This window comes from Sinocyclocheilus rhinocerous, unplaced genomic scaffold (assembly GCF_001515625.1).
Source record: "Sinocyclocheilus rhinocerous isolate Xijiao unplaced genomic scaffold, SAMN03320098_v1.1 scaffold2293, whole genome shotgun sequence".
Lineage (NCBI taxonomy): Eukaryota > Metazoa > Chordata > Actinopteri > Cypriniformes > Cyprinidae > Sinocyclocheilus > Sinocyclocheilus rhinocerous.
This window is the reverse complement of record NW_015665002.1, coordinates 561,304-577,216: the sequence shown is the minus strand read 5'-3', so window position 1 is coordinate 577,216 and position 15,913 is coordinate 561,304. Positions and strand designations below refer to the sequence as shown.

At 36.8% G+C, this 15,913-nt stretch overlaps 1 protein-coding gene across 3 annotated transcripts in view; it reads left to right on the top strand.

Moving 5' to 3' along the window:
• The window catches only part of b4galt2 (UDP-Gal:betaGlcNAc beta 1,4- galactosyltransferase, polypeptide 2), a 99,050-nt gene that overhangs the window by 13,485 nt on the left and 69,652 nt on the right, over nucleotides 1-15,913 (top strand). For 2 of the 3 annotated variants that reach the window (XM_016541746.1, XM_016541745.1), the window contains one exon: nucleotides 4,401-4,827. In XM_016541746.1, the coding sequence (XP_016397232.1) occupies nucleotides 4,497-4,827 (331 nt within the window). In that variant the 5' untranslated portion in view covers nucleotides 4,401-4,496. Of the gene's footprint in view, nucleotides 1-2,244; nucleotides 2,303-4,400; nucleotides 4,828-15,913 lie in introns of those variants that run through there. The other variant, XM_016541747.1, reaches the window with a different exon arrangement.

Here is a 15,913-nt window from a genome sequence, read left to right as displayed (position 1 = left end):
AAAAAAAATTTTTTTTTTTTTTTGGGCTAGTTAAATAAATTTTCGGGCTACCAAAATCTGAAGAGTACCTGGGAAGGGCTACCAGGGATTTTGAAATTTTGCGAGCCCTGTGCAGCCTCTGTTGGCTTTCCTTGGCAGTTAACCTGAATGATCACAAAAAATGTGATAAGTAGAGAGAACCGTGAGTGAGGCTGATAGACTGATTTAAAGGGGTCATATGATGCAATTTCAATTTTTCCTTTCTCTCAGAAAGGCGGAGCATAGAGGAGAAACAATAATGTACAGTATGTGGAAAATAATGTGTTTTTTGAACCTTAAACCGCATAAACACATTTCATTACACCAAATACACAAAATAATGTTCTTTTTAGCAGCATCATATGACCCCTTTAAGGTCTCTTGTTGTAGTAAACGAACAATAACTGAATGACGTACTGCCTGGAGTGTGCAACCACTGGATACTTTGCTGTCCCATAAGGCCACGGGAGATGAAAAGACATATATGCAGAGAATTATGAGATGGATGGCAGTTTTTAAATGTAAAGGCCCATTCACACCAAGAATGATAACTATAAAGATAACTACTAGGCTATATTAGCAGCCACCAGCAGATGATATTGTCTGTTTATTCTAAGCGCACACTTGTCTGCCGCTTTAAATTCTCGAGCTCGTTACAGCAGGATTGATTCTGATTGGGTGTCAATGTTTTTATTGTTCATCATCTGGAAAAAATCATTCTGAAAGTGATTCCAATGATATTGTTTCTCTGTGCCTTTATCGTTATAGCTGTGGTGTGGACTCTTTAATATTGAGAACGATTTTTAGAACTATATCTTTATCGTTATCTTTATAATTATGGTGTGAACAGGCCTTAAGTCCTGTAGGTACCACAAACGTTAATTTTTTTATTATTTTATTTATTTATTGTTTGTCATGGTTAAATTGTATTCATGCGTTAATTGATTTGACATTTGTTTTTATAGTGCAGGAGTACAGGGGGCAAAGGACAGTGCCAGAGTGCCAGCTGTTTTTTTTTAAAGAAGTCAACACTTTTATTCAGTAATTAGAAGGACACATTAAATTGGATCAAAATGTTACAATGATTACAATGTTATTTACAATATATATATATGTGTGTGTGTGTGTGTGTGTGTGTGTGTGTCAAATAAATATGTTTTCTATTCACCAAATAATCCTGAAAAGAAGTATTACAGTTTCCACAAAATATTAGGCAGCACTGTCAACATCGATAATAAGAAATGTTTCTTGAGCACCAAATCAGAATATTAGAATGATTTCTGAAGGATCATGTGACACTGAAGACCACTGAATATTCAGCTTTGCCATCAAAGGAGTATATTATTTATAATTTTAAATATATTAAAGTAGCAAACAGATATTTTAAAATGTAATAATATTTCACAATATTACTCCATAACATAAATATAACAATAAATAATTTAATGATGTTAGCTGTAGGAAGCCATAGATATAGTTGCAACTTTTTACTGGACTCTGTCCCCTTTAGAATGGAGAAAAACAAACCCTGGACACCCCCACCAACCCCCCTGCACTCCGTCTCTGTCTCTGTAGGTATAATTTTTTTTCCCAAATACACTCTCAGAAAAAAAAAAGGACAAAAGCTGTCACTGTTGCGGTACCTTTGAAAAAGTTACACCTTTTTTACCTTGTGGCTCATTAGTAGTTCGGTACCTAAAGGGTGGAGCTACACTCACTGCAGAACGTTGATTGGTTGACAGAGAATCATTACTTGCACGTGCTACAAGGGGAATGACAACACAAAGGGAATGAAGCGTCTCCTTCACTCGTTCTGCCATGCCGCTCGTTGGGCTTGGATAACTGCCATTCCCTGACAACTGCATAACTACACAACATACTTCATCATAAGTATAGTAATTGGTTCTTCATTGAATTTGATGAAATGCAGGAATTTAGACACTGCTTCTGTATAGTTTCTCTCTTTCTGCTGTTGTTGTCTTCTTTCTGTCCATTGACTCCTTGCACCTTATTTTCCTTTCCCAGTCATCTTCTATTCTTATTTTGTATCTTACCTCTTCTCCCACCTCTCAGTAACAGTATTTTTGGCTTGTTCCTGTGTCTGTGACTGCCGGTGTGATTCATGATGGGGGTTGGTGAGTGTTGAGCGATTCTCTAAAGGAGCTCAAACCAGGCTAAGCCGTGTGAATTGTGTCAGACAGTGTTTTTTTTTTCTCCCTAGTGCTGATGATGGTTATTGCAGAGGAGGCACACATGCTGTGCGGGGTAGTGGACGAGGGTGGAGGTGAGGTGTGGTTACGGGCCCATTCGCTGCAGGTGTTGACAGATCCGTATATCCTATACTTCCTCCACGACACGGTCAGCCTGTGCGTTAGTGCTTACAAGCTGCTAATGTGAGCCCCCCATCCGAACTGCCACAGGGGAGTTTTCAGCAGCTGGCAATGTGTGAAATCAAGAGGCTTTCCCATCCAGTTTCATCCAGCGATCACGCCAGGAGAGAGTGAGAGGGAGAAATTAGCCACAGGTCTCCGACTTCAGGCTGTAGTCTGTTGATTCGTAAACTTCCTTGCCTTTGGCCTGTTACACTTAAGGTTGATTGGAAAATCCGGTCAACATTGTAATTGCTCACAGCAAGAATTGGACAGCTATTAAGTGTTTTTTAGTTTATCCCAGTTAAACCTGGAGAAAGCTGCAGTTTCTCTGTTTGCTGTGTAAATTACAACGTTTTGTATAGATTTTTTCTTACATTTACTTTTGCTTTCCACGGGAAGTCGTGGCCTAATGGTTAGAAAGTCGGACTCGTAACCCAAAAGTTGCGGGTTCGAGTCTCGTACCGGCAGGGATTGTAGGTGGGGGGAGTGAATGTACAGCGCTCTCTCCCACCTTCAATACCACGACTGAGGTGCCCTTGAGCAAGGCACCGAACCCCCAACTGCACCGCAGCAAAAAAATGGCTGCCCACTGCTCCGTGTGTGTGTTCACTGCTGTGTGTGTGTGTGCACTTTGGATGGGATAAATGCAGAGCACTAATTCCGAGTATGGGTCACCATACTTGGCCACATGTCACGTCACTTCACTTCACTTAATGGGGCTTTGAAAGTGAGTTTGGGCTTTATTTATCAATATTATACAGAGAAATAATGATGTGAGAAAGGAATTTTATGTTAAAGATCATTTAGTGCCAGGGTTTATTGTATTCTCTTTTTAAATGCATATGAATAATAATTTCCATTGATCTAAGATGTACAAAGCAGTCTTATTCTATAATTAAAGTGTGGCGTAACCCTAGTGTCCGTCCAACTTAAATAATGAACTCACAAGATTCTAGATTGTTTATGTTTTAATAAATGATTAATGATTAAAATCAGTGTTTCTCAGTTGGTGGGTCTCTTCCAGCTGTGGACGACAATAAACAAACAATGATAAGTGCAAATAATAAAATGCAGCTAACTATAAAGCCACATATTGCTAAAATAGCAAAATCGATCAAAAGTTTTCCAATACTATAATTGACAGAAATGTACAAAAATGGCTTCAAACCATGAACTTAATATTAATATTGCTGTTAATATCAATGTTTCACCAAAGACATTTTTGTTCAAAAGTTTAGGGTCAGAAAGGTTTTAAACTATTTTCTATTGTAATATATTTAAAAATATTATTTATCACTGTGATGTCAGAGCAGATTTTTACAGTTAGTCTTCAGTGTCACATGATCCTTCAGAAATCATTCTGATATGCAGATTTTTGTGCTCATTTTGTGTTGGAAATAGCTTTTTTCTGAAAACTAATACTTTTTGTCAGGATTCTTTGATGTATAGAAAGTTCAAAAGAGCAAAATTTCTTTGAAATATAAATAATTAGTTTTACATTATACATGTCTTTACTGTCACTTTTGATCAATGTAATGCACCCTTGCTTAATTAAAAAAAAAATTTAAATTAATGAATTTTTATTAATAAAAAAATATTTTTAAAAAAATGTACTAACTCCAAACTTTTGAACAGTAGTATTCATTTGAACCATTTTGGTAGCATGTAGGTTTGCCACTGCCACTCCATTGTACAATCTTGGTGCTAAAGTAAAACCAGTTGAGGACTACTATTTTAAATGCTATAAATGAATTATGTAACATTCAAGTACACGCAAATTATTAGTACATCTACTACTGCAGTATTAGCACAGCTATAGGGAAGCTACTCTGACATAGCATTAACATGTTTGGTTAAACAGTAATTGTCTGCTGCAATAGAGAGCATTTAAACCTAACAATTGTGCTTTGTCTTTAGGCTTGATGGGCAACTGAAGTTTAGTCTCACCTCAACAGTGAAATCATAAATGGACAGGAGTCTAATGTAACTCCCCTCACTTTTGTTTTGTAGGTGATATTCGTGAATTGCAGTCCAGGAGAGTTCAGCGGCGCGGAGAGGTGACGTTGACCGGATGCGTGTAGAGGAGCGTGCCGTGTGGCTTTGACCATGAGCCGGCTGATGTTGGGCCGGACCCTGGAGCGGATCTGCAAGGCTGTGCTGTTGCTCTGCCTGGTGCACTTCCTCATCATGATGATCCTTTACTTCGATGTCTACAGCCAGCGCTTTGACATCTTCAGCCGTTTTAACAATGGCCGTGGAGTGAACAGCTCACGAGGACCCCACCACTACTACTATAATTTCTCCAGGCCCAACACTACCTTTGCAAGCTACCTGGCCACGGCTGACCATCTTCTGCCCAGCACCAAGCCAGAAGCCAACCACACACCGCCGACCCCTAAGCCATTACCACCATGTCCGGAGGTACCGCCTGGTCTGGGTAAGTTCTTATAGGTGTGGCACATACAGTATATGAAAAGTATGAGTGTTAGGGCTGCACATTGACTCAAAATAGAATCAAAATTGTGACATAGTGTGCTATAATTAAACTAGAACTTATGGTCAAGTACACACTACAACTCTTTAAACACTATTTAAAACTTTATAAACTAGTTTTCGCTAACTGTCCGCTAACTGACGAACGTGGAAGCGCAGAGGAGAGTGCAAAACAAAACACCAGTCACGAATTAGAAGAACAACACGAGGATTTGTAAAGAAAAATGTCAGAGGATTTTGATATAAGCCAAGAGGAGACTGGTCTTCCTTTGCTGTAAACAAAACTTGGTTCTCGTGAGACTAGCATATTCTCGCCGGAGCTTACGCTACGCCTATGTCCTATGTCATCCACTGGAATGCCTTGTTGTTGTTGTTGTTCGTCCTTCACTGGCGAAGATGACCACGACTTCTTCAAATCACTGAATGTTGTGGGTGCGAAGATGGCTAATGAGTCCAATCCTCACTCTGAAAAGTCTCTAGTGAACGCACGTATGACAGTTAGTGGAAGCTAGTTTATAAAGTTTTAAATATGGATATTTTTCTTACACAAACGCATTGTTTCGCTTCAGGAGGACTTTATTAACCCCCCGGAACCGTGTGGAGCACTTTTTATGATGAATGGATGCACTTTATTTTGCTTCAAAATCTCGACCAGCATTCAATGCCATTATAAAGCTTGGAAGAGCCAGGAGGTTTTTTTAATATAACTCTGATTGTATTCTGAAAGAGTAGTCTGCACAGTTGTAGTCTGAAAGAAGAAAGTCATATACACCTAGGATGGCTTGAGGGTGAGTAAATCATGGGGTAATTTTCACTATCCCTTTAAGGTCAGATGTTTTCTTAAACAGGAAGCTCCTGGCAAGGATCTAGATCAGGCTTCCCTGTTGGAACTTCATAAAAGTAAGAACAAAATCCCTTGCATAACTACAGCGATCAATCGTTCAATTGTGCAAAGAAAAAAAGAATATTATGAATAATAGGAGAGACAGTAACACATGGAAGGCACTCATAACTCTCAATTAGTGGTCTGAACAGTTGAATTCTAGGAAGCAGAAGATGACTGGTGTGTTATAAGGGACATGTGGGCAGGACCCCAGCCACTGTTCCCCATCTCAGAGCCATAATGGATTCTCTGCAGACTCCAATTACTGTAAAAGCCGATGTCTCGCTCTGTTTTCCGAGCTGACTGGAGAGTTAAAATGGATTTAACATCAGCATGTTCTTCAGCGCACTTATATTTCATCCACCGAACCGCTTTATTACCAGTCTCTTATGCAGTGTATGACGTGTTCAGAGAAAATGACCTGTGTGCATGACTAACAGGACTGTACCAATTTACTGTCTCATTACTGTGTGTCAGTCTATCCTTGTTCACCATAGAATAAAATATATGGAAAAAGGGACAGAACTGCTTTATGGCACATCTTCCTAGGTGTGATTATTATGCAACAGGACGTCAGAGCCCTGTACATTATAAAGTAATATACTCCATTTGCATAAAGAAAAAAAAATCTCATTAATTACAATGTCATTGCACTGCAATTTTTAGCTCATAATAGGGCAAACCTTCATAATGAATGTGCAGCAGCGCTATTTGATATGCCTGCTAGCAGCGGGCCTTTGCCACCCATATCCTTCTAATGAGTTTAAAGCAGAGCTCTGGAGGGAGTTGAGCTGTGTCATATGACTCGAATGCTGTCTAGCCTGCTCAGGGGTCTCTCTCTTCCTCCGTTTTCATACTTTTTATGCCTATCCCTATGAGTAATGACAGAAACCCAAGATGGCCATCTCAAAACTTGTTATTTTCACACTCGGGGCCCAAAATGCTGAGAGAATTTGATCAATGTCTTTGGGGGCTCTTCATGAAATCAGATTCTGCAATGAAAACGCTTTAATGTATTCCCAGCTTTTTTGCGTCCTTCTTCCTGTCTTCTAGCTGCTGGAAGTACAAAGCACGCTGTGTCGACCACTGTTTTCAAAGAATTTAGTGTTTTCAGATGCTTTAGCTGTTGAAGTGTGGAACAGGCTGTTCATTAAACCATCCCAGCCTCTCGAGTTCAAAGCCACATTTTAGTTTGTCGTTTGCAATGCTGCTTAGTCTTCAATATGCCACTGTAATGTATATTTGATGTTTGCTGTCAAGCCAAGTCAAGTGCGTATGCAGTAAACGCTTGCTCTTTGGTGATTAGAAAACTGTAAACATTTTGAAAAATCGTCTTGATTGAGATGGCATTGAGCCGTTATTAGCCCAAAGAGATTTCGCAAATGAACATTGATTGGATTTGGCGCACCCTTTCCATCATCCTGCTTACAAGAGCTGACCTGCTGATGTTAGTTTAGAGAGACTCTAATGTAATTGAGGCATGTAAGGAGCAGACATTTCCAGCAAGATTTTCTGTGCCGGTCCCAGGTGCATGTAGAACACGGATCTTATTGCGGCAGAGGCCTGCGGGGAAAACCCGGGGTCTGTGGTAGATTGCATCCCAGCTGGCAGGTGTGGCTCGTGGCTGATGATGACTCACTGGTGCCATCTTCCTGGAGGGGAGCTGTGGCAGCGTGGCAGCCACCACATAAACGGCAGGAGGCCTTCCTTGTTATAATCACTCACAAGCAATTAAAGCATTAAAAATAGCCAACAACATGGTATTACAAACAGAACGTTTTTATATTATAGCTAAAGGTAATATAAATTCTCTGATCACTTACCTACAGTGGGGTTCAAAAGTATACGCATACACAAAATTTAATTTGAATATGTTTGTAAACATTAATGTTTTGAAAAATGTAAGACATTGGAACATTTTGACAGTAAATAAACACAATGAAGTGGCCATGAAACGGAAGTTGCGATAGTGAACGGCTTCTTAAACAAGAAAAAATTTTTGTTTTACTGCGATCTCATATGAGTGACAGGTTGTCTCGTCCTCACTCCATTTTGATTAAAGATCACGAGGCGAATCTTTTGCAGGAGAATCTTTAGCAATTCTCAAAATGAATATCCTTTTTTTTTCTCGATGCTTAAATTCACTTTTAAAATTATTGATTTTTAGTTTTAATTCATTATCATCAAAATAGTATACAATTTGAATATTAGTCATTTATCAGTTAACGATCAATAGCCATGAAAATAGATACTGACTTACTGTATTGGACATAATTTTAATATTGGGGCATCACTAAATTAAACGTTAGCAAATTTGTGACATTGACAAATGATCAGATATTCTTTCTTTTATTGAACTAGAAGCTGTTGAATACTGGATAATGTGATCCTCAGATTTTACATTAATTTATGAAATTCAGGCAGTTTGAGTGCTGCCATCATTAAAGCAGGAGGAGCTCAAACACTTATTTTGAAATGTGTTAATTTTTCAGTTCAGCTTTTCACTTTTATTGCTGCTAATATGCTGAGAATTTAATTAGAGAATTAGATAAATTCAGAATAGAAGCATTTTCACTAGTGATCTCAGACATTTGATCCCACTGTACCCTTATTAAAATAATGTCCTAAATACGACAAGTGCACCTGCCAAAGTGAATAGTTCAGTCAGTAACTCATTTAAGCGTCTCATAGAGCTGATGTGTTGGGATGTTGTAGCCTGAGGCATTCTGTCCGTGACTGTACTCGAATGAAACGTGGCCTGGCGCCTGCCAGCCAGCTGGCTCAAATGGCAGAAGCTCTGGCTCATAGGAAACTGACAGTCGACTCCATGAGGAGGGACAGACATTCTCTCTGGCCTGCTGACAACGTTCTCTCCCTCAGGTTTCCATCAAGCAAGAGGGGAAAGCTCATCTCAGGGACAGCACTTTGGGAAGGGGCAGGGGCACAGCCAACACTTCAGCAGAAAGACATTCAGAGACGTAAGAGGGAAATGATGAGAAGGATCAGAAAATGCAAAGATTAAAGCGATAGTTCATTTACTCACCCTTATGTTGTTCCACACTCCAATGACTTTATTTCTATTAATTTGGAATATTCATTCCAGATGAGTATTCACACACATCTGATTTCTTTAAGATGGTTCTTTTTAACTACATTTTTCTGATATTTGAGAGTGTGCTGATAGTCCAGGGCTTTTGGTTTTAGTTTAATTTTGTTTAGCTTAGTCTACACTTAATCCAGTACATTTCTTTATTTGATGAAATGTTTTGCTGCTGAAAGAAATAGTAGTAAAGTCAAAGATAGAGACCTTTGTAGTATAGATGTGATAATTGCCAGTATTCATGGACATTGTACAGTATAATGTGCACATGCCCCAAGCACAGTTTCTCTTCTTCTTTCTGCTGAGTCAGTTGCTTGCTAGTCGTGTTGTCAGGCTACCACAATGTGTTAAAAGCTTATAATACAGTAATACCAGAGATCTGTATGTTAATCATTGTAAAATAACTTAGAAAGCAAACTGTGTCTTGGCACAAAGGCAAAATAAAGTCTACTGGTTCAGGAATAGTATCAAGGAGACACAGCTACAGCTTCATTTTCCGTGCTTTGTTAGTAGTAGGAGAAAATGTTTATATTTGGATTTTTTGGCAGTCATCCTATTTTCTTTCAGCAGGGCAAGCAGTATTTTTTCTTGGTGTTTCAAGCTGCACTGCTCCTGCAGAAGTTGTAGTAAATTTTTCAGTAAGGGCAATCTCAGTCAACAATCAGTCATGTGTGTAGGATGTGTATGCAGACAAAATGTCTTTTTACAGGTACCTTTTAAGCAGTATTTGAATTGATGTCCCATAGTTTCCCCTTCAAGAACTTCAAAAATTCACACTTATTAAATTATGCAGCTTGTTCTTATTCATCATAGGAAACATGAATATATTAACGAGCGTTATGATCTCATTTGCGTCCGTTTTAGTTAGTGATTTCACTACTAAATTATTAAACTGGAAAAGCAGTTACGAATCACTAACAAAAAATTAAATGGAGGGGAAAATATTAATCTTATTTCTAATTGATTTATTTATATATTTTTAATTTAATTAAATTCTGAGTTTATTTTTTACATTTATTTATTTATTTTTATTTATTTATTTATTATTATTATTATTTTTACTTTTTGGAAGACTTAGTTTGGAAAACTTTTTGGAAGTCTAAAGCCCCACTCGATTCAAACACTGCAGTTAAACTGTCTTTAAAGAATCTTGGATCGGTCCCTTATGGTTAGTCCTCCAGGCACCCCCTGGCATTTGATCTATCTCTTTTAATTGAAGTTCATATTCAGGTCTCCTTAATGAAGGAAGGTCTAGACTAGAGGAAGTCTTGCTAAGAAGTAGTTAAACATCAGCATTTTCCTCTCTAACTGTGCAGCAGTTGTATAATCTTATAGAAAATTGAATATATAACTACAACTGAGAAGCAAAATTGTAATAATCTCAGTTCAACTTTCCATCCACTCTCCATTTTACAAGATAAAGTTCACTAAAGCCTTAGCAAAGACACAATGCGCTTTTATTCATCCATTACAGCCTTGTTTTAAGATGCTTCTTGGGATCTCTCTCATGAATTATTTATGACCATTCTTCGGTTTTTACTGGATTTCTTGTGCCCTAGTAAAAGTGAAACAGTGTTTTTCTAATACTTTTTTGTCTTTGGATGGGCACCCCCAGGGTCTGTAGGGTTCTCCGCTTGAGCAGAAGGTATAAATAGCTCTTTGGCATCACCCTGCTGGGTCCAGGTTCCGCCCATCACCTTCCCTGGAGCGCCTGCCTGCTTCCGCCAACACGCTCACTGAATATTTCTTTCAAGTGTAAGGACACTTAATGTTCCTTGTCTTACAAGAAGAATGCTTTCATATATTACTTCATAATGGTACATTTTTATCCGCTGAGCAATACTCAGGTTGTGCAGCGGCCTTTATGTATGTGCATTTAAAACAGGTAAAATTGTACAAGGCGGCATTTTTTATTTTATTTTTTTTGCAGCTCTTAAGTGCAAGAATGAAATATTCAGTGGTATTTTGTTCACTAATTTAATCTCTTGATTCATCACTGTTGACTGCACATTCATCACAGAATAGGATGTTTGGATTAGCTCATATGATCACATTTTGTATTTCTCATCAGAAACAAATTACTTTCAGTGAGATTACGACTTCTCAGATATTTAAGCGACTATTTTTTATCTTGAATTTGAAGTGGAGGAAATTGAAATGGAAAAGCATTGATAATTCAGCCACAATTAGCATGATCAACCTAATTGTATTCTAGAGTCCTCAAAGAGGCCTGAAAAGGTTATGGTGGAGAATAGCAAGACATAAATATTGATGTAATTTGATTTGATTTGATTTGATGTTATTAGACGTAATTTTCTTATGTGATGCAACAGCTTATCGACACTTGATCACAAAGATGGCAAAGCGCTCTGGAAAGGGAAAGTCTGCTTTTCAATGAGGCTGTTTTCTGTGCTCAATGTTAATATTTATGTGGTATTATAGTGTTTATTAATATTTAGAATTATCTTTTATTTTTATGTTTTTATGTTTTAGTCATTTTATGGTTTTGTCTTTTTTTAAATCATTTTTTAATGTTTTTAATATTCCTTTTTAGATGTCACATTTTTATTTCACTTTTAGTTTTAGTAATTTTAATACTTCAACCCATATATTTCACTTAAGTGCCAAGGAAAAAATGTCTAAGTTTTGGTTATTTTTTTTCTTAAAGGGGTCATATGATGTTGCTAAAAAGAACATTATTTTGTGTATTTGGTGTAATGAAATGTGTTTATGCGGTGTAAACATAAAACCATTTGTGATCGGAGAAATGACAAACAACAAGTGTTACTCACTGAATCATCAGTGGCAAATTCTTTATATTTAAATAACGTACTTACAGTCTGTGAGTCAGAACAACCGGCATTGTAGTCTACTCTACCAGGATCAGGAAACAGTCCTCCATAAAATGCGCTGGACACATCTGAATATTTGGGTTGAGCTGTTCTGGAACAGTGTTGTAAATACAACTTAACCATTGATTTCTAGTTGTGTCCTCTTTTAGAAGGCCAAACAAAGTAGTTTCGCTTTCACTTGACTCTTAACTTTTATAAAGAATATCTCTTTGGATTTGAGACTTTAGTCTTTGCAACTTTACAGATCTTCTTTATGCACCAAGAGCTTGTAACACTCCAAAGAGAAAGGAAAAAATTGAAATCACATCATATGACCCCTTTAAGTTTCAGTGTTTAATCTAACATTTATATTTTATTTCAGCTTGATTTCAGTTGTTGAAAATGATTTTTAGTGGTTTTAGTTAACAATAACAACACTGTTCTGTGGCATGTGTTTCAGACAGTTTTGTTTTGAATCACTGCTAGCCTGTTTGGATGCTCAGTGAATCCTCACAATATGATAGTTAATGGGGCAGCAGTATTAAGATTGTCACATCGGTTCAGTGTCTGAGAGAAGATTGTAGACACAGAATCAATGAATGCCAAATGTGAACTCAAGGAGCTAAGATGGCAAACGCTACGGCAGGCAGAGAAAATTGCATCCATCCCTGCCATAACACCCGGGGAGCCATTAAGACATTGGTGCCTTAACTAGACGGGCAGCGAGCTTTTCCAAATGATAAATGACAAAACAGAGGACTAATATTGTCATCTGGAAGGGGATTACAAAATTGTTTTATTTTTTTTTATTTTATTTTTTTTGCTGTGATCGCTGTGATGGAAAGCTTTGAGCAGAGAGTGTTGAATGTCTGGAACGGATTTATTTTTCATAGGATGGATATGTGGCTAAATTTAAAATGCAGATGTGGATGCAACGGTTTCATTTCACTCCTCATAAACCCCTCTCAATATAAAGCCGTTAATAATATGAAACCTCAGAAATGGAGAACAGAATGTCAGTGTTATTAGTTTATTTTTTAATTTTCAACTGATTTAATTAGACATTTCAGTTGTGTCAGTTTCGGTTGATTTATTCTGATGTGTTTGATTATTTATTAGCACTGTTTATTCATGCATTATGTTTGTAAAGTTTTCCCTGGATTATGTTAGGAAAGCCAGCTCTGGGAAATCAGGGGTATGTCCTAAAAGAGATCAAAGGATTTGATGCACACATATTGGATTAGGCCAAGGCCTATTTAATACAATAAGCTTAAACTGATAGCTATTATTGCACTAACAGGATAAGTGACCTCTCATCCTATCTGGTTTAACCAGTAGACACCGGTGAGATCAATACGAGGTCTCGCATCAACCTGTCGCTAATGTCATGTTCATGCCAACTGGAGAGACTCCAGTTCTCATTTCAAAATGTCTGAAGCTCTGAGAATATGATGATGAAACTCATTGGCATCAAGCTCTTGGCAGAAGTACCTTACTGACTTTTATTATTATTATTTTTAACATAGGTTCAAGTTTCACTGAATTCGTAGGTTTGGTGGGTATCCAAATCTGAACAAGTTTTCTATTCAGTGTTGCTGCAGGCACAAAAGCTAACATCAGTGGTAAAAACTTTAACCTTTTGGGATCCATCAATTTATTTTTGGTATTTTGTGAGTTTTGAAGATATATATACACTACCAGTCAAAAGTTTTTGAACAGTAAGATTTTTTATGTTTTTTAAAGAATTCTCTTCTGCTCACCAAGCCTGCATTTATTTGATCCAAAATACAGCAAAAGCAGAAATATTGTGAAATATAATTACTATTTAAAATAACTGCTTTCTATTTGAATATATTTTAAAATGTAATTTATTCCTGTGATTTCAAAGCTGATTTTTTTGCATCATTACTCCAGTTTTCAGTGTCACATGATCCTTCAGAAATTATTCTAATATTTTGATTTGCTGCTCAAAAAACACATTTGATGAGATTCATACATGGCTTTAATAAATAAAATATTGATTATATTGTTAATGTAAAAAAATTAAATAGAATTGTTTTTTTTGTTTTTTTTTCTGATAATGTGAGTAATGTTTATTTAACCAAGAAAATGTGACGGGGACATGAGTTTACATTTGATTTAAAAAAAAAAAACTTTGCCTCCTCATTTCAGAACGCCACTGTACACCACTGATATATGTGACCCTGGACCACAAAACCAGTCTTAAGTCGCTGGGGTATATTTGTAGCAATAGCCAAAAATACATTGTATGGATCAAAATTATTGATTTTTCTTTTATGCCAAAAATCATTAGGATATTTAGTAAAGATCATGTTCCATGAAGATATTTTGTAAATAGTTTTTTTGTTCTCAGTAATGACATCAGGACTCAATACATATGTTTGAGCTGTTGGTGAGACACTACAGCTAATTTAGTAAGAAATCAGGACATAAATAAAACATCTGTCATAAAAAATGTAAATATCTACCATATCATAGTCAAGAATGTATGTTTAGTGCTGAATTAGCCTGAAAGCTAAAAGTTGTGAAACTAAATAATATTTTGCCATGCCTGTGTCTTGCCTTCATTTTTTAAATAAATCCTGTAAATGATAAAATGATGTAAAGTAAAATGTTATATATTGTTTGTTTGTTATATATTTTTTAATGTTTTTAAAATTGTAATGACATAAAGTGTAAATCCCCCCTCCCCCCTCCGCCCCCCAAAAATGCTAGGTCTAAAAAAATATTATATCCTCATTTGATGTGTCCTCATTTACAGTGAGAAGAATTGCTAAACAGAATGGCTCACATCGCCTTCAAATGTCTGAGTTGTGAAACATGGGCACCAAAATGTGAGAAGAGCCATGAGAATGTCTCTGATGAGTCAGTCCCCCCACAGTGACATTAGGCTGCCTGGTCAGATGGAATGCAGTGTTGAGGGGACCGGAGTGGACCGCTATCTCACAGAATACCTGCCAGTGGCATCACATGTCACATTTGATTCATGACAAATGGATTTTGTGCTTTATGTAAATAAGAAAAAAAGCCATCGACCACTGTTGTCACTTGTAACAAAATACGTTTCTACAGATTTTTGTTTAAGCTGCGATCACAAGGTCGTCCATTTACTGCTGCAATAGTGAGAGTTTCCATTTCACCTTTCAACAATGAAGGACAGTGTAATGAACGAGAGAGATTGAGCTCTACCAGAGAACAAGTGCATGCCACAGTAATTGATTTTTAAAAAGAGGAATGTAATCCTTAAGCTCTGGCAAATTCCTTTCTGGCAGAAGGTCTTTTCAAGTTTTCTGTGCTACATCCAGACTGTTTTTAGGAACAGAGAAAGAGAACGAGAGGAAGCGGGATGCTTGATAAATTTGGCTCGGTTAAATTGCCTACTGGTTCCTCATCATGCTCAGTAAAAAAGATCAACCTTAGATCAAGCAAAGAATGCTGAAAATAGCTAAATATTTACTGGAATATTGTAGTTTTTGTATTTGGTTATTACAATATACAATAATAATAATAATAATAAAAACGCAAATGGGTTGGATTACTGGATTACTTTTTGAGTTCCTTTCACATTCCCAGCATACACTAGAGCATGAATTAATATGGCTGCATTGTTTGACTTTTCCAGTTTTATTTACACTGTTGTTGTTGATTTTGTTGTTACATTTAGTAACTTGTTGTCTTGTGATGCTTTCCTATAGCTTGTACAGTATAGAAATTCCAAGCTCATTGGCTGGATTCACTGGATGTGAACTGAATTGATCAAATGTATATACATAACGGCACTGTAATTCGCTTTGGAAAGGGTAATTTATTTGGCAGTTTAATGTGGTAGGATGAGCCTGTTCCTCTGCTTTTAAAACTTTGTTACGCTACTCTTATGTGTGATATTTTAATTATTTTTTTCATGTGATCAAGCACTTTGTACACAATGATTTGTAATTTTCTCGTAGAATAACCATGTATTCAATACATGGAATAAGCAACTTTTTATATCCATGTAAACGATGAGAACAGTTTGCATAGAACTTTTTAAGTTGATGCAAAATATTTTAAATAATCATAGAGTTACTTAATTCTTACAATGTTGCAATGATGGCAGATTTTAAGTCATGGCAACTTGACATTTTAAGTTTACTTGTCAGTTTCTTAAATAATTTAATAAACTCAACTCACAAAAGCCATGCAAACTACTGCCTTG